This window comes from Cervus canadensis, chromosome 2 (assembly GCF_019320065.1).
Source record: "Cervus canadensis isolate Bull #8, Minnesota chromosome 2, ASM1932006v1, whole genome shotgun sequence".
Taxonomy (NCBI): Eukaryota; Metazoa; Chordata; class Mammalia; order Artiodactyla; family Cervidae; genus Cervus; species Cervus canadensis.
This window is the reverse complement of record NC_057387.1, coordinates 10,756,026-10,775,363: the sequence shown is the minus strand read 5'-3', so window position 1 is coordinate 10,775,363 and position 19,338 is coordinate 10,756,026. Positions and strand designations below refer to the sequence as shown.

Genomic DNA, 19,338 nt, shown 5'->3' with positions numbered 1-19,338 from the left:
TAATTGTTGGGACATAGACCTGGATTACTGTGATACTGAATATTATGTCATTTTTGAGATTGCACCCATGTACTGCATTTCAGACTCTTTTGTTGACTATGAGGGCTACTCCATTTCATCTAAGGGATTCTTGTCCACATTCTTGCCCATTTGAATTAACTTAGCCCTTTCCAGTCCATTTTAGTTCACTGATTTCTAAAATATCAATGTTCACTCGCCATCTCCTTTTTGACCACTTCCAATTTATCTTGATTCATGGACCTAACATTCCAGGTTCCTATGCAGTATTGCTCTTTACAGCATCAGACTTTAATTTCACCACCAGACACATCCACAGCTGGACGTTTTTTTTTCCGCTTTTTCAGACTTTTCATTCCTTCTGGAGCTACTTCTCTGCTCTTCTCCAGTAGTATATTGGGCACCTACCGTCCTGTGGACTTCATCTTTCAATGTCATATCTTTTTGTCTTTTCATATTGTTCATGGGGTCCTCAAGACAAGAATGCTGAAGTGGTTTGCCATTCCCTTCTCCAGTGGACAACATTTTGTCAGAACTCTCCACCATGACCTGTCTGTCTTGGGTGGCCCTACATGGCATGCCTCATAGTTTCATTGAGTTAGACAAAACTGTGATCCATGTGATCAGTTTGGTTAGTTTTCTGTGATTGTGGTTTGCATTCTGCCCGCCCTCTGATGGATGAGGATAAAGGATTGTGGAAGCTTCCTGATGGGAGGTACTGACTGTGGTGAAAACTGGGTCTTGCTCTGATGGGCAAGGTCATGCTCAGTAAATCTTTAATCCAATTTTCTGCTGACGGGTGGGCCTAAGGCCAGACTATGGTGGGGGTAATGGCAACCTCCTCCAGGACTTACGCCAGCATGCCGCAGATCCCAGGACTATTGCACTCAGTGTCCCTGGCCTGGGGCAGGCCAGTGTCAACCCGCATTTCTGCCAGAGACTCCCGAGCACTCATAGGCAAGTCTGGTTCAGTCTCTTGAGGGGTCAGTGCTCTTTTCTCCTGGGTCCTGGTGCACACAATGGTTTGTTTGTGCCTTCCAAGAGTCTGTTTCCCCAGTCCTGTGGAAGTTCTGTAATCAAATTCCACTGGCCTTCAAAGGCATATTCCCTGGGAGTTCTTAGCCCCTCTGCCAGGTCTCCAGGTTGGGAAATTTCTTGTGGGCCCCATAATTTTCACAGTGAGAAAGAACTGTCGTTAAATTTGTTATACCAGAACTCCTTTGGTTTTCCAGTTTGTGGGTTGCATGCTCAATTGCTCTATTCAGTTCAGTCACTCAGTCATGTTCAACTCTTTACAAACCCATGGACTGCAGCACGTCAGGCTTCCCTGTCCATCACCAACTCCCGGAGCTTGCTCAAACTCATGTCCACCAAGTCAGTGATATCATCCAACCGTCTCATCCTCTATTGTCCCCTTCTCCTCCTGCCTTCACTCTTTCCCAGCATCAGGGTCTTTTCAAATGAGTCAGTTCTTTGCATCAGGTGGCCAAAGTATTGGAGCTTCAGCATCAGTCCTTCCAGTGAATGTTCAGGACTGATTTCCTTTAGGATTGACTGGTTTGATCTCCTTGCAGTTCAAGAAACTCTCAAGAGTCTTTTCTAACACCACAGTTCAAAAGCATCAATTCTTTGGTGCTCAGTTTCCTTTATGGTCCAGCTTTGACATCCTTACATGACTACTGGAAAAATCACAGCTTTGACTAGATGGACCTTTGTCAGCAAAGTAATGTTCTGCTTTTTAATATGCTGTCTAGGTTGATCACAGGTGTTCTTACAAGGAGCAAGTGTCTTAATTTCATGGCTGCAATCACCTTCTCCAGTGATCTTGGAGCCCAAGAAAATAAAGTCTCTCATTGTTTCTATTATTTCTCCATCTATTTGCCATGAAATAATGGGACTAGATGCCATGATCTTATTTTTCTGAATGTTGAGTTTTAAGCCAACTTTTTCACTCTCCTCTTTCACTTTCATCAAGAGGCTCTTTAGTTCCTCTTTAATTTCTGCCATAACGGTGGTGTCATCTGTATATCTGAGGCTCTATAGTGGGGCTAATGGTGACCTCCTCCAAGAGGACTTATGCCACACACTGCAACTCCCAGGACTGCTGCTGCCAAAGTCCTTGTCACCACGACGGGCCACGACTTACCCTACTACCTCCACAGGAGACACTCAAATACTCAAAGGCAGGCCTGGTTCAGTCAGTTGTGCAGGTCACTGCTCCCTGCCCTATGTCCTGGTGTATACAAGGTTTCTTTTGCACTCTCCAAGTGTCTCTGGAGAGTATGAAGTTTGATTTTAAGTGCAATTGTGCCACTCTTACCATCTTGTTTCAGATTTTCCTTTGCCTTTGGATGTGGGGTATCTTTTTTGGGTGGGATCCAATATTCTATCTATGCTTTTTCAGCAGCTCATTGAAATTTTGGTGTTCTTGCCAGAGAAGATGAATGTGTGCCCTTCTACTCTGCCATCTTGAGGGTATGAGATGGCAAATAGAAAGGGAAATAGAAGTGAAAACAGTGAGACATTTTTTTGTGTGAGCTCCAAAATCACTGCATACTGTGACTGCAGCCATGAAATTAAAAGGCGCTTGCTCCTTTGAAGGAAAGCTATGACAAACTTGTACAGCATGTTAAAAAAAAAAAGAGAGACATCACTTTGCCAATCAAAGTCCATGTAGTCAAATCTTCGGTTTTTCCAGTAGTCATGTACAGATATGAGTTGGACCACAAAGAAGATTGAGCACTGAAGAATTGATGCTTTTGAATTGTGGTGCTGGAGAAGACTCTTGAGAGTTCCTTGGACTGCAGGGAGATCAAGCTAGTCAATCATAAAGGATATCCACCCTGAATATTCATTAGAAGGGCCAATGTTGAATCTGATGCTCCAATAATTTGGCCACATAATGTGAAGAGCTGATGCATTGGAAAAAAAAAAAACCCTGGTGCTGAGAAAGATTGAAGGCAAAAGGAGAAGAGGCAGCAGGGGTTGAGATGGTTAGATAACATCATCAACTCAGTGGACATGAATGTGAGCAAAATTCAGGAGATAACGAAGGAAAGGGAAGACTGGCATGCTGTAAAGTCCCTGGGATTACAAGGAGTCATACATGACTGAGTGACTGAACAACAACAAATCCTAGCCCCATTGTTTCTTGAGGCTCAAACTGTCCCAATTGTGACATGGGAGCCTTTTCACACCAGTCATTTGTGAATCCTTTCAACATACCCTTATCATTGAGCTTCCTTTTACCTTATGGCATGGCAAAGTTGTTCCAGACTCTTGAAGAATCTTTCTGTCCCAACTAGAAATCAGCCATTTCTTCAAGGTGCTTTGGTTCCTTTAGTATGAAAATATGTCAAAGCCATAATGTGAGCACTAAGTCTTGATTTTGGGGCTTTTTAAGTGGTCAGGACATTTTTTAAGTCTAAATATTATGATTTTTTTTAATTATGCTTGCAATTCAAGTTTAAGATTACAGAGTTTAATATTACATCTATCTCACATCAACTTCTCTAAACAGAAATCTTGGTTCCAAGTGAATTAACACAACTATATAATCACCTAAACTATATACTATCCACCTGCCCCACTGTATACTACATTTCACTAACCTATACAAACATGATAGTCTTACAATAACAGTAGTAACTCTACCACCAGAAATAAGTTTTCGACAGGGATCCACTGAGAACAAGTCATTCTCTCAAGGAACTCATAAGTAGGAGGAAAAGAAAAAGAAAAGACACTGCAGTGTTCTGGGTACAGAGTAAAGTGGATCTCTGCATGATACCAGTCAAGGGAGAGTTACTTCCACTCTAACAGTAAGGAAGGCTATCTGGAGAAACAAGCTGCTCAGCTGACCCTCATAGTTAGAAAATCATCCAAATAAAGAGAGTGAAATTATGTTAAAAATGCTCAGCAACTCTGCAAATACAATTATCTCAGCATAACTGTAGTTAGTTCAATTTGAAAAATGATATTTCAGCAGAAGCAAAAAACAAAAGTTTTAAATAAGAAGTCAAAGGAATGTCACCATGAAGTTGTGTACATCATCTCATTTATTCCAAGGTATATTCTTTCTCACAAATCACATCTATGAAATCTGAGTGGATCCTGATAGTGATATTGTCTCATAATAACAATTTTCATTTATGTTTCTGCTAGGGTATAAATTACGATTTATCTTACAACCTACAGGAACAATGATTTGATCAAGTGTGATGATCATTTGATGAAATATGATGAGATTGACTCCTAGACTGACAACTTGAGTTTCAGGGTTCCTGGATACTTATTCCAAATGGAAAAGGAGACATGGTCAGGGCTCACAAGATATTCTGATATGACCTGTTAAGAACACAAGCAAAAAAAATGCTCAACTTAAGAGATATTTGTACACTATGTTCATAGCAGCATTATTCACAACAGCTAAAATGTGAATTAACCCAAGTGTCTGTTGAGAGATGAATAGGTAAACAAAACAACATTTAAAAGGAAAGAAATTCTAACACAGGCCACCACATGAATGAATTATGAGGACATAATGCTAGATGGAATAAGCCATTCACAAAAAGACAAATGATTTCATTTCTATGAGGTACCTAGAGTAGACAGATTCATATAAACAGAAAGTAGAATGGTGGTTATCAGGGACTGAGGGAGAAAGGATTAGGGAAAGTCGTTTAATGGGCCTAGACTTCTAGTTTTTCAAGATGAAAAGAGTTCTAAGGATTGGCTGCATAAATGTGAATGTACTTAATACTACTAAACTATATGTGTAAAAAAAATTACTAATGCAGTAAATTGTCCATGATGTATTTTACTGCAATTTTTTAAAAATAAATTTACCTACAGATGGGAGTTGGGGACAAAAGGGAAATGTTCTAGCAGAAATTTTGAGACTAAAGAGATGTAATATTAATAGATAAAAAGGAGGGAAAGTGTAAAAGGATGGACAGAAGAAAAATAGATTAAAAAATGAAACCTCACCAGCGTCTCCAAAACCATATTGCAAGGATCATCAAAAGGATCAAGGAGGGTACTATTATTGCCACAAGTATCAAGCCAACAGATGTGGGGTGTCCTGGCAATTGGGAGAAGACAAAGGAATGTCACTTCAAACCCATTCTCTAGTTCTGCAGGCCTTCTTGCCCATCTGAGTGTCAACACCATCATTAACTGCTTCTGATGCATGGGCATCTCTGGTTCCCTTTCTCATATTCCCAGAGGTCTTATACTCACAGCCACCCTTAGTCTCCCCTTCTTGCTGAATCCCACCCAGACTACAATGGGACTACTACTACTGTAGCAGTGAAACTACTTCATTCTTTTCTATTGTACAGCTTAGATCAGCTATTTTCATACCTCTGGCATTGTAATCCTAGAAATAAATCTCAAACTCTGTCTCTCTGACTCTCTCTCTCTCTCTGTCGCCCTGATTCTCTCTATCCTCCCTGCCTTTCCTCTCTCCAAGCCTGTCTTCCTCCCTCCATCCTTCTCTCATCCATCAAATCTCTCCCCTTCCTGTGTCCCCCTCTCTGTTCTTGAGGACCACCTCCTCCCATCCCCAGCTGGGCTCCACTTCCTCCTCACCCCAGTACAGGATGATGTCCTGGTCTCCCAGGCTGCTGTGCTTCACTCGGCAGCTCAGGCCAGCCGCCTCCGCAGCCGCCACATCCAGGGTTACCCGGAGATACCACGTCCAGTCTGCATTGGGCATGACATCTCCTTGCTGAGTGCCAGGCTCCTCCTGCTCGCCCCTCATCCACATCACCCGCACGGGTTTTGGGTAGAATCCTGAGACGTGGCAGACCAGCCACAGGCGGCCAGGCCGGGGAGGGGGGCCACTGGACAGCCAGGCCTCCGGCTTCACTGGGGTAGGAAGGGGTAGTAAGAACGTCAGATTATGACTCCAATTCAGAGGATAGGGACTCAGAAACCCACAGATTTGGACAGTTACCTCTTCCACTCCTATGGTCACCAAATGACTTATTGATTAATCATTTCTCTATTTAGGTACTTTTCACTTTTGAATTTAAAGAAAGTGGTGGGAGGAGAAATAGAAACATCTTGGGGAGAGCATAAGACTAACCTTGCCTCTGCAGTTCTGCCTTCCCTGCATCGAGGACACCCAGGAGATATCGAGGACAGGTTTCTGAGAGGAGCCTCTCGATGATATCAGAGATGCCTTGATACTGATTCATGAGTGCACAAAACTTCTGCCCCCTGCTGCCACTGTCTGATGCAGGCACACAGGAATGATTCTGGATCCTCACAAAGTCCAATCCCCCTAAAGCTCCTCTCAAAGAGCTTTCTATGGCCTCCCCAGAATGCAGCTCACAGCCTGCTGTGATCTGGATCACAAAGGGGTCTGTGTAAAGGAAAACAGACAAGTTATTAAAAAGCAAACAGGAAAGAAAGAGATGAGAAAAAGGCATAGGACTTTTTTATTTAGTGGTGACAAGTTGAGAGGTGAAATTATTGACATAAAACCAATTGCAGTATTCAGGACTTTTCAGAAAGAGCATTGGGGAGAGGTATGCATATCATCAACGGTGGGGTTAGGCTGTTTTAAGGATGTAGAGTGGGCAAGAGAGGAGAGGAGCAATGTGTGATGGAGTTGGAAGTGCAGCATTCCACAGTGTAGGGAATGGTTACATGTAGAGAAGGTAATCTGGCAGCAAGTGTTTGAGGACATCAAGTGGAGGAATAGGAAGTCACACTCAAGTTCACTCAGGCACAGAGTAGGAAAAGGAGGTTCTTCCTTGGGGTTTTAGAGAAGCAAGTTACATACACACAAACAAGAAATGACCACAAGAGTGGTCATGTACACAGAAAAGAGCAAGAAACAGGAAGAATCTGGGATACTGGGTGGAGGTTTGGAGTCTGGGTTGAAGGCTACTCTGGACAAGTGTGTACATCAGTTGGATAAAGAGGGGGGAAAGGGACCATCATCAGAGGGAGCAGTAACCTGAAACAAGAGAGAGAAAAGTTACTGAGAGTCTCTCCAGATCAGAGGACTGTACTCACATTCCAGCTGGAACTCATTGACTCGATCCTGCACTTCCCGAGTGAATCCAATGAGGTAGGCTCGGAAGAGGTCCTCCAGCTCAGTCATCTCCTCATTACTAAAGTTGCCCTTGGACCAGGGCTTTAGGAAAATTATAGTGCCTGAGTCACTCTCCCAGCCATGAATTTGCAAGTCACCCAACCAGCCTGAGCCTTGATTTTGAGCCCATGTGCTGTTGGCAAAGGTTGAAATCTGCATGAGATGGAAGGAGGCTGGCCCCTGGAACACTGTAGTGGTGGAAAGATAAGAAGAGTGAGGGGAAAATGTAGAATCAGGATAGAATGAAAAAGAACCCAGAGTCTGAACAACAATACAGAGCTTGAAACAGTTCCCTGCCCCCAAAGCTTCTGGCTCCATCCCCAGCCTCCAGAATAGGGTAGAGGGCTAGAGACAGCAGAGCCCAGACTCTTAGTGGTAGGTGCAGCATGCTTTCATCCAGAACCCCTGCACCTGTGCTGGGAGCAGCCAGAGTTATTCTTACCCTCGTTGTCACCACCTGGGAGGATAAGTCCAAGTAACAGAAGTGGTAGAAGCAGCATTTCACTGGGAAGTAGAACTTCTGACTCTTGGAGCTGGTATTTGAGCTCTAATTTCAGCAATTTTTTTTCAGTACTCTAAATTGACTTCCTCTCTTCCCCAACTGACAAATCTTTGACCCACATTACACATCTCAGAAAAACTGTGCCTCCCACAACTCTGAGCTCCCACTCCACCTCATTTCCATTCGTTGGTCTTAATCTCCTTTATACTTACTACCCTGGAAAAGCTCCCCTGTGATGCTGAAGAGTTATTTCACCTTCCCAATCCTTTATTTCCACATCTATTAAATAAGAGGGTAATACTAAACAATTGCTCAACTTCCAATCTCTTTTAATCTAGAAGTACTCCTTTGGTTTGTCCACCTATCTCATTCTCTCATTCGGCAAATACAACACTGACAGTGATGCAGCGGTAACAGAGAGGTAGGTCAGGTAGTCTTGGAGAGAATACCAGATAGATCAGTGTGAGAGGCCACAGCACCTTGGTGTACATTCACAGGGACCTCCTCTGAGAATGGAGATGCACCAGAGAAAGGGAGATTCTGAGAACTCCAGCCCCCATTTCAGGGAGTCAGACACCAGAAAAGTGAACCTATGCTCTCTATACCCTTTTTATCATCACCATTAGTATTTCCTGCTTGGCTAATACTTGGCTAAAGGTACTGACAGACTCACTGGGACACGAAGATGATGTCCAGGAAGTATGTCATTCAGAGCTCTATTTTTACTCCACACTAATACTATAAAGGCTCCTCTCTCAATGGCCCATGGTACCAAAGTGAAAACCTGAGTGGAAACAAATTATTTCAAAATCTCAATTACTCCAATCAAGAGGATCAGTAAACAAGATCTTGCCCTTATTGGTGAAAATTAGACTGAGGCGGTAGAGATAAAAAGGTGAAAATTTACCTCTGATTCCCTTAAGTTCCCTACAAAAATAAATACAAGTACCTTAAAGTCTACTCCAAAAGCAAGCAAGACACACACCTCAGGTCCAGAAGTAAGACTTCTAAGCCTGAGGACACCAGAGGACCTTCCACTGAAGTATGAGGCAGTTGCCCAGGTGAGCTGGTATCTGATGGTTGCTTGAGGACAGCTACTATGCAATCCTGTACAGTCTGAGTGCTGGTCACAGTATCTAAAGAGTATTAAAACTACATACACACGGAGTATGGATGTGAGAATTTCCTGAGCAGACAAAAATGTTTAAGCCATTTAAGAAAATTAAAAACAACTTATTTCACAAAAGTGAGTGACACTCAAGCTAGGTTTGTTTTGTAAATGGCTCTGACAATCATAAAAGAAACAGAAGTCAACTACTGAAAAATGGCAAGAGAAACTTATACTGTAGTAATCAATCATTGTAAAAATTAATAACTTCCTCATTTTTACTCTGTAAGTCATTCTGTAATTTCATGCCCCTGAACTTCACATCAATCTTTTAATTTGGAATCTCCCCATTTGTGGATTGTTTTTATATCCAAAATAAACTCTTACTAAATATTACTCACTGATTTGGTGGTTTTAATTTTCCCGTTTCTGGATTTGGGGCATGTTGATAAACTAAACAAAGGAAACTCAAGCAACTGTGTAGCCTGTATCATAACTTTTTGATTTTAATGTTGCAATTTAAACCATGTGCCAGAAGTTAACTTCTAGATGTCCAAGCTGAATTTAGAAAAGGTAGAGGAACCAGAGATCAAATTGTTAACATCTGCTAGAACATAGATAAAGGAAGGGAATTCCCAAAAAAAAAAAAAAAAAAAAAAAAAGTCTACTTCTGCATCACTGGGGGTTTCCCTTGTGGCTCAGCTGGCAAAGAATCCACCTGCAATGCTGGAGACGTGGGTTCAGTCCCTGGGTTGGGAGAATCCCCTGGAGAATGGAAGAGCTACCGTCTCCAGTATTTTGGTCTAGAGAATTCCATGGACTGTATAGTCCATGGGGTGGCAAAGGGTCGGACACGACTGAGAGACTTTCACTTTCTGCTTCATTGACTATGCTAAAGCCTTTGACTGTGTGGATCACAACAATTTTTTTGAAAATTCTTCAAGAGATGGTTTGAGAAACCTGTATTCAGGTCAAGAAGTAACAGTTAGAACCCGACAAGGAACAACAAACTGGTGAAAACTGGGAAAAGAGTACATCAAGGCTGTATATTGTCAACCTGCTTATTTAGCTTCTATGCAGAGTGCATCATGCAAAATGCCAGGGTGGATAAAGCACAAGCTGTAATCAAGATTGCTAGGAGAAATATCAATAACCTAAGATGTGCAGATGACACTACCCTTATGGAAAAAGCGAAGTGCAACTAAAGAGTCTCTTGATGAAAGTGAAATAGGAGAGTGAAAAAGCTGGCTTAAAACTCAATATTCAGAAAACTAAGATCATGGCAGCTGGTCCCATCATTTGGCAGTAAATAGATGGGGGGAAATGGAAACAGTGACAGATTTCATTTTCTTGGGCTTCAAAATCACTGTGGACAATGACTGCAGCCACAAAATTAAGACGCTTGCCCTTGGAAGAAAAGCAATGACAAGCCTAGACAGCATATTGAAAAGAAGAGACATCACCTTGACAACAAAGGTCTGTATTGTCAAAGTTATGGTTTTTCCAGTAGTCATGTACAGGTGTGAGATTTGGACCATGAAGAAAGCTGAGTGCTGAAGAATTGATGCTTTCAAACTCTGGTCCTGCAGAAGACTCTTGAGAATCCCTTGGACAGCAAAGAGATCAAACCAGTGTATCTTAAAGGAAACCAACATTGAATATTCATTGGAAGGACTGATGCTGAAGCTGAAGCTCCAATACTTTGGCCACCCGATGTGAAGAGTCGACTCATTGGAAAACACCCTGATGCTGAGAAAGATTGAGGGCAAGAGGAGAAAGGGGCAACACAGGATGAGATGACTGGATAGCATCACTGATTAAACGGACATGAGTTTGAGCAAACTCCAGATTTGTGATGAACAGGGAAGCCTGGTGTGCTACAGTCCATGGGGTCACAAAGAGTCGGACAGGACTGAGAGACTGAACAACAACAATGTACGGATGTAAGAGTTGGACTGTTCAGAAGGTTGAGTGACAAACAATTGATGTTTTCTAACTGAAGGGCTGAATAAGACTCTTGAGAGTTCCTTGGACTGCAAGGAGATCAAACCAGTCAGTCTTAAAGTAAATCAACCCTGAATATTCATTGGATAGAATGATGATGAAGCTGAAGCTCCAGCACTTTGGTCACCTGATGCAAGGAGCTGATGAACTGGAAAAGACTCTGATGCTGGGAAAGATGGAAGGCAAAAGGGGAAGGGAGTGGCAGAGGCTGAGATGGTTAGATAGCTTCACTGATTCAATGGACATGAATTTGAGCATTCTCCAGGAGACAGTGAAGGACACTGAAGTGTGGCATGCTGCAGTCCGTGGGGTCACAAAGATTCAACATAACTTAGCTGTTAAACAACAACATCAAATCCTAGCCATTGTTTCTCTTGAGATTCAAACTGTCCCAATTATGACATGGGAGTTTTTTCAACCCAGTCGCATATGAATCCTTTTATCATACATTTATCATTGAACTTCCCTTTACCTTCTGGTATGGCAAAGTTGTTCCAGACTTGGAGAAACTTCCTGCTCCAAACTAGAAATCAGCCATTTCTCCGAGGTACTTTGGTTCCTTGTAGTGGGAAAATATTATGTGAAAGCCTTAATCTGAGTTCTAAGCCTTCATTTTAGGGTTTTTAAAGTGGCCAGGACCTTTTTTTAAGTCTTAATATTATGATTTTTTTATTTATACTTGCAATTCAAGTTTAAAACTACAGAGTTTTACTCATTTACTCACATCAACTTTTCCACATAGAAAAATTCTAGTTTCCTGTGAATCAACACAATTATGTACTCACTTAAACCCACTATATGCTATATTCCATACTATCCACCTGTCTCACTATACACCATATCTCACTAGCCTATACACACAAGATAGCTTTAGAATAACAATAAAAACACTACACACAAAAATATGATTTGGGCCAGAGATCCAGGAAGAGCAAGCTCTTCTCTCAAGGAACTTATAAGTAGAAAGAAAAGAAAAACAATAAGAACTGTAGTGTTCTGGGTATGAGTAAAGTGGATCTATGCAAGACACCAGTCAAGGGAGGTACTTCCACCGTAGCACTAAGGAAGGCTTTCTGGGGAAACAAGCTGCTCAGCTAGCCATTATAGTTAGAAAATCATCCAGGCCAAGATGGAGAAAGTTTGTTAAAAGTGCTCAGCAGCTCTGCAAATACAATTATCTCAGCATAATTACAGTTAGTTCAATTTGAAAAATGATATTTCAGCAGAAGCAAAAAAAAAAAAGTCTTAAATAAGAAATCAAAAGAATGTCACCATGAAGTTGTGTACATCATTTCATTTATTCCAAGGTATATTCTTTCTCACAAATTACATCTATGAAATCTGAGTGGATCCTGCTAGTGATATTGTCTCAAAATAACAACTTTCATTTATGTTTCTGCTAGGGTATAAATTATGATTTATCTTACAACCTACAACAACAATGATCTGATCAAATGTGATGATTCTTTGATGAAATATGATGAGATTGACTCCTAGGCTGACAAGTTGAGTTTCAGGGTTCCTGGATACTTATTCCAAATGGAAAAGGAGACATTCAGGGCTCATGAGATATTCTGATATGACTTGTTAAGAACACAAGCAAAAAATTGCTCTTCTTAAGTGATATTTGTATACTATGTTCATAGCAGCCTTATTCACAATAGGCAAAAGGTGACTGTTGAATTAACCCAAGTGTCTGTTGAGAGATGAACAGGTAAACAAAACATTTAAAAGGAAAGAAATTCTAATACAGATCACCCCATGAATGAACTATGAGGACATAATGCTAAATGTAATAACCATTCACAAAAATGCAAATGATTCCACTTCTAGAGGTACCTAGAGTATAGAGGTTCATATAGACAGAGAGTAGAAAGGTGGTTGCCAGGGTCTGAGGGAGCAAGGATTGGGGAAAGTGGTTTAATGGGCCTAGACTTTTAGTTTTTCAAGATGAAAAGAGTTCTAGAGACTGGCTGCATAAAATGTAAATGTACTTAGGACTACTAAACTATATGTGTAAAAATGGCTAATGCAGTAAATTTTCCATGATGTAATTTACTGCAATTTTTAAAAAATAAATTTACCTATAGATGGGAGTTGGGGAAAGTTTCCAGTGGAAATATTGAGGCTAAAAGGGCATAATGTTAATAGATAAAATGGAGGGAAAGAGTAAAAGGATGGACAAAAAAGAAAGATTAAAAAATGAAAACTCACCGGCTTCTCCAAAACCATATGGCCAGACATATCAAAAGGATCAAGGAGGGCACTATTATTGCCACAAGTATCAAGCCAATGGATGCAAGGTGTCCTGGCAATTGGGAGAAGACAAAGGGATATCACTTCGAACCCATTCTCTAGTTCTCCAGGCCTTCTTGCCCACCGGAGTGTCAACACCCACTGTTGCCTGCTTTTGATGATTGGACATCTCTGATTCCCTTTCTCATATTCCCAGACGTCAAATTCTCACAGCCACCCTCAGTCTGTTCTTCTGGCCCCATCCCACCCAGTTTATAGTCCTTCATTCTTACCTATTGCCTGCCTCAGATCAGCTGTTTTCATACCTCTGGCACTGTAGTCCCAGAAATAAACCTCAAGCTCTGTCTCTCTTTCTTTGTCTCTCCCTTCCAACCTCTCCCTCTGTCACTCTTTCTCCCCCCCTCCCTCCATCTCTCTGTATCTCACCCATCAAATCCCTCCCCTTCCCCAGGCCCTCCCTCTGGGCTTGAGGACCACCTCCTCACATCCCCACTTCCTCCTCACCCCAGTACAGGATGATGTCCTGGTCTCCCAGGCTGCTGTGCCTCACTCAGCTCAGACCAGCCGCCTCCGCAGCCGCCACATCCAGGGTTACTCACAGATACCACGTCCAGTCGGCGTTGGGCATGACGTCTCCTTGCTGAGTGCCAGGCTGCTCCTGCTCGCCCCTCACCCATGTCACCCGCATGGGTTTTGGGTAGAATCCTGAGACATGGCAGACCAGCCGCAGGTGGCCAGGCCGGGGAGGGGGGCCACTGGACAGCCAGGCCTCCGGCTTCACTGGGGTAGGAAGCAGCAGTAAGAATGTCAGATTACGACTCTAATCCAGAGCATGGGGACTCAGAAACCCACAGATTTGGACAGTTGCCTCTTCCACTCCTATGGGAATCAGCTCATTTATTGATTAAACACCTCTCAACTTAGGTATTCTCCACTTTTGAATTTAAAGAAGGTGCTGGAAAAAAATAAAATAAAGAAGGTGCTGGGAGGTAAAATAGAAAAGTCTTGGGGAGAGAACAAGACTAACCTTGCTTCTGCAGTTCTGCCTTCCCTACATCGAGGACACCCAGCAGATATCAAGGACAGGTTTCTGAGAGGAGCCTCTCAATGATATCAGAGATGCCTGGATATTGAGTCATGAGTGCACAAAACTTCTGCCCCCTGCTGCCACTGGCTGGTGCACGTACAGAGGAATGATTCTGGATCCTCACAAAGTCCAGTCCTCCTAAAGCTCCTCTCAAAGAGCTTCCTATAGCCTCCCCAGAATGCAGCTCACAGCCTGCTTTGACTTGGATCACAAAGGGGTCTGTGTAAAGGAAAACAGAGACAAGTTATTAAAATGCAAACAATGAAGAAAAGGATGAGAAAAAGGCATAGGCCTTTGGATTTTAGTGGCAAGAAAGGTCTGAGATATGAAATTATAACTCAAAAACCAATTGCAGTATTCAGGACTTTTCAGGAAGAAGAGTATTGGTTAGAGGTATGCCTATCGTAAACAGTGGGAATGGGTTCTTTTAAGGATGTACAGTGGGCAAGACGAGAGAAGAGGAGCAATGTGTGATGGAGTCAGGAGGGCAGCATTCCAGGGTGAAGGGGAGGGTTATGCTGGGAGAGGAGATTAGGCAGCAGATGCTTGAGGATATGAACTGGAGGATGGGGAAGTCATACTTTAGTTCATTCAGGCACACAGTAGGAAAAGGAGTTTTTCCTAGGTTTTGAGCATGACAAGTGACATACACGCAAAACAGGAAATGGCTACAAAGCAGAAACATCATCTATTACACAAAAGTGCAAGAAACAGGAAGAATCTGGGATACTGGGTGGAGGTAAGGAGTCAGGGTTGGAGACCACTCTGGAGAGCTGTGTGCATGGAGTTGAGTAAAGAGGGAAGGAGTGGACCATGATCAGAGGGAATAGTAGCCTGACCAAGAAAGAGAAAAGTCATTGAGAGTCTCTCCAGGTCAGAGGACTGTGCTCACATTCCATCTGGAACTCACTGACATGGTCCTGCACAACCCTGAGTGAATCCAATGAAGTAGACTCGGAATAGGTCCTGCAGTCCAGTCATCTCCTCATCACTAAAGTTCCCCCTGGACCAGGGCTTCAGGGAAACGGTAGTGCCCAAGTCACTCTTCCAGCCTTGAATTTGCAAATCATCCAACCAGCCTGAGCCTTGGTTTGGAGCCCAGGAGCTGTTGGCAAACGTCCAAGTATGGATGATATGGTAGGAGGCTGACCACTGGAACACTGTGTTGGTGGAAGGTTGAAAAGAATGAGAAAAAATGTAGAATCAGGATGGAATGAAAAAGAACCCAGAGTCTGAACAATATAGAGTCTGAAACAGTTCTCCCCACAAGGCTTCTGGCTCCATCCCCAGCCTCCAGAATGGAGGAGAGGGCTGGGGACATCAGAGCCCAGACCCTTAGCGGTAGGTGTGGCATGCTTTTTTTTTTTTTTTTTTTCCATTTATTTTTATTAGTTGTAGGTCAATTACTTTACAATATTGTAGTGGTTTTTGTCATACATTAACATGAATCAGCCATGGATTTACATGTATTCCCCATCCCGATCTCCCGTCCCACCTCCCTCTCCACCCATAATCTGAAGGACATGCTTTTATCCAGAAGCCCAGCACCTCTGCTGGGAGCAGCAAGAGTTACTCTTACCGTCTTCATTTTCACCACCTGGGAGGATAACCACTAGCAATAGAAGAGGTAGAAGCAGCATTTCACTGGGACGTAGAACTTCTGACTCTCAGAGCTGGTAATTTAATCTATTTCAGCAAACCTTTTTCTCAGTACTCTAAAGTGACTTCCTCTCTTCCCCAGCTGAAAAATCTCTGACCCAAATTGCACATCTCAGAAAAACTGTACCTCCCACAGCTTTAGATTCCCACCCTGCCTCTCATTTCCATTCCTTGAACTCAGTCTCCTTTATACTTACTACCTTGGAAAAGCATTTTTCCAAGGTAGTAAATGATGATGAAAGGTATTTCACCTTCCCAATTCTTATTTCCACATCTTTGAAATTAGAGGATAATATTAAACAATTGCTCAGCTTCTAGTCTCTTTAATCTAGAATACCTTTGGCTTCTCTGCCTATCTTGTTCTCCCTCTCCCTTGCCTTCTCACCCCTGGTATTTTGTCATTATCTCTTCCCAACATCTCAATGGCCCTTCTTTCTTACCTCATCCTTCTTACCTGGTTTTTTAATTCCACGTTAAATTTTCTGAGTGTGCATGTGTGTTAACAATCACTGTCTTTTTTATATTTCATTCTGGGACCTAAATCCCAGAATTAAATATAATAAATAGTTTCTATTCTGAGCAAAATTCTCTTATGCCACAGGAATTTTTGAGGCTGAAAATTACATTGGCCAATGGTATGTGACCTTCTTTTCAGTAGCTCTTCTCCTCTACTACTTTCAGTAACCAATCTTCATGAGACAAATAAAACTTCAGGAATTATGCCCCAGCTTCAGGCCAAGTCAAAATAACTTTTTGTAGTAGGCTCATTAACAGTAGAACTTCCTTCTCCTTTTGTAATATTTTATAATCTCCATCTATATTTTGGTCTTTCCTATTACCAAATAAAGCCTTGCTATGTCAGCAAGTAACTTGGCATTTTTTCACCAAAAGTTCAGAGATGTTTTTCTTAAAATGTCATATCCTATGTCCTCTTTATATACATTTGGCAAGTTTTAACAATACATTTACCATTTGCTGGAGAAATATTTGGACTGTAATCAATACACTGGCTCTCAGGATAATTCTTGGTTTTCTCCACTCAGGAAAAATATTCCGAATTTGTGGATATATATCATCTACATTTTGAGTGTAAGGAGAAGTTTTCACTAAGTTATCTTATTTACATAGATAAGAAGACACAAAATGAGTAATAAAACATTCTTTTTCCTGGAAATAAATCAAAATAGAACTCATCCAAGACTATCACTACCTAATTATAAAATCAAGAATAAAAAATTCCAAAGTAAGGAAGTTTGAACAATATTCCCAGAGTCCAGTACATAGTATAATCTAATTCACTTTTTGTGTGACAACCACAGACAACAGCATTCACACAACATTAACTGCCTGTACATCATGACATTGCATCATTGTTTGTTCTTTGTAAGCTTTGAGCTGGACACTCAAGATTCAGTTTATACAACATACTGGAGATTCACTGGCAAGAGCAAATTTTATGTATGGGCATAATGAGTAGGTAATTCTCTTATACAACAAATATAGCACTGACAGTGAGGTAGCTAACAGAGAGATAGTGTAGGTAGTCTTAGAGAGAATACCAAATGGATCAGTGTGAGTGGCCACAGTACCTTGGTGTACATTCACAGAGAGACCTGCTCTGAGAATGGAGACACACCATAGAAAGGGAGATTCTGGGAGCTCCAGCCCCCATTTCAGGGAGTCAGACACTGGAAAAGTGAATGTGTGCTCGTGTCCTGTTGTTACCATCACCAAGATGCTTTGGTGACTTTCAATGGGAAAATAATATGTGGAAACCATAATCTGAGTCCTAAGCATTGGTTTGGGGGATTTTCAAGTGGCTAGGACCTTTTTCTAAAGTCTAAATATTATGATTTTTTAAAATTTATACCTGACTTAGCAGCAGCAGCAGCAGCAGCAATAAATATACTTTATACTTTTATGTATACTTCAAGTTTAAAACTACAGAGTTTTATCCATCCATCTCACATCAACTTTTCTTCTCCACAAAGAAAATCCTGGTTCCAGGGAATCGACACAATTATGTACTCACTTAATCTCACTATACACTATACTCTAAACTATCTACCTGTCCCACTGTACACTCTATCTCATTAGCCTATATACACATGATAGTCTTAGAATAACAATAAAAACCCTACCACCAAAAATATGATGTGGGGTAATTTAAGATTTGTTTTCTTACCCTACAGTGTATCCCTTGGAGACAAATACATTTTTATGCTTTAAATCACCCTGACTTCTGGTGTGTTACAAACTTTATAAGCAGTTATGCTCCTTGTTGCATTTTGCTTTAATTTTTAGGGAATTAAAACTCTTGTTTGTTCAATTTATCATGTTATTAAATGTCTATGGGGAGCAGGAAATCCTGAATGTCAGAGTTAGGAGCTCAGCAAATCCTTTCTCCAAATATTTTAATAATAGTTGGACAAAATTTTCAAAATAACCAATTTTAGATTTCTAGAAAATCACCAAAGATATGAAACAAAAGCTATTCAAAGAACTACCTGAACCTCAGCAAGAACAGTGGGAGGGGCAACTTAACATGGGTTGTTTCCATGCTTTCCTTGACTTCTGGATACAAATATTTGGCAACGTCTTTGAGCTCCAAACTTCTCCAAGAACCATACACAATTTAAGCCCCACCCAAATCACCCACAAGCACCAGATCTCATCTTTATTGAATCTTCTTGTCATTAGAAAGCACTTAGTTTGCGATTTTAGGAAGCTATAGCTGATATAATGCTACATGTTAGCCATATTTTTTGCCTAGTGACCTATTCTTAAAATGCCTCTGTTTTTCTCTCTTAAAGTTGACTCAAGGCCATGTTACTGAGTTCTGAGCAATGAAATGCAGTGTGCGAGAGATGTAGCTTCCTCCAGGCCTGACCATGTAGACAATGGCGGCTGATCATCTTGCCATGCAGTGCCAGCCTGGAGGTCACCTGTTCTAGATGGCAGATATGGGGAAAAGGGCTGTGTGTCCTACATGAGGTTTGCTTGCATGAGAAATATACTTAGTTGTCTTTATCCTCTAAGATTCTCAGGTTTATTTATTACTCCAACACAACTAGCTTTACTGGTTAATATTGTTACCAAACCAAACTTGGGTCCACTTGTCCAACTGTCAGTAAAATCAATCTACTGACATTGAGTGATGGTGAAGGAAAATACAGCATTTATTGAGAGGTGCCCAGCATGGGACCAAGCAAGGAGAATGGGCAACTCATGCTTGAAAGACCTGAACTCTCTGACAGCTTTCAAGGAAAGATTTTTTAAAGACTGAATGAGGGAGAAGGTCTCCAGGTGCATGATCAGCTTGTGTACACCCTTCTGATGGGTTGATGGTGAGATAACTGGGTGGTATTTCAGCAGTTAAAATGATCAACCTCTGGTTCCAACTAGTCTGGGATTTACCTGTTGGTGGTCAGCCTGCAGTTAACTTCTGCCACCTGACAAAGGTTTTAGCATCTGCAAAACAGCACAAGGATATGGTTTGGAATATTATCTATGTCCCTTGAGGAGGAATTAAAGGTTGTTGACTTTGTTTTATAGCTAAACTATAATATTATTTTGTCATGCTTGACTATTTTCCT

General features: G+C 41.6%; 1 protein-coding gene and 1 pseudogene across 1 annotated transcript; both read right to left on the bottom strand.

The window, feature by feature from the left end:
* Positions 1–4,047: 4,047 nt before the first annotated feature.
* On the bottom strand, positions 4,048–7,672 carry LOC122431300 (T-cell surface glycoprotein CD1b-2). The gene is made up of 6 exons (XM_043452556.1): positions 7,569–7,672; positions 7,048–7,314; positions 6,110–6,388; positions 5,611–5,889; positions 5,008–5,101; positions 4,048–4,365 (listed from the first exon to the last, which is right to left on the bottom strand). The coding sequence occupies exons 1-6, from the start codon at positions 7,624–7,626 to the stop codon at positions 4,344–4,346; spliced, it is 999 nt and encodes a 332-aa protein (XP_043308491.1). The 5' UTR covers positions 7,627–7,672; the 3' UTR covers positions 4,048–4,343.
* A 1,022-nt stretch (positions 7,673–8,694) lies between these two features.
* Positions 8,695–15,723, bottom strand: LOC122431273 (annotated as a pseudogene).
* Between the last annotated feature and the right edge of the window lie 3,615 nt (positions 15,724–19,338).

Bases quoted from the DNA above. Each gene is read 5' to 3' on its own strand.
- LOC122431300 (XM_043452556.1), bottom strand. From the start codon at position 7,626: ATGCTGCTTCTACCACTTCTGTTACTTGGACTTATCCTCCCAGGTGGT. The intron at 5,102-5,610 runs GTGAGGAGGAAG...CCCAATTGCCAG, and splicing joins GGACATCATCCTGTACTGGG to GACACCCCACATCTGTTGGC. The intron at 4,366-5,007 runs GTGAGGTTTCAT...TGTTCTTAACAG, and splicing joins ATATGGTTTTGGAGACGCTG to GTCATATCAGAATATCTTGT.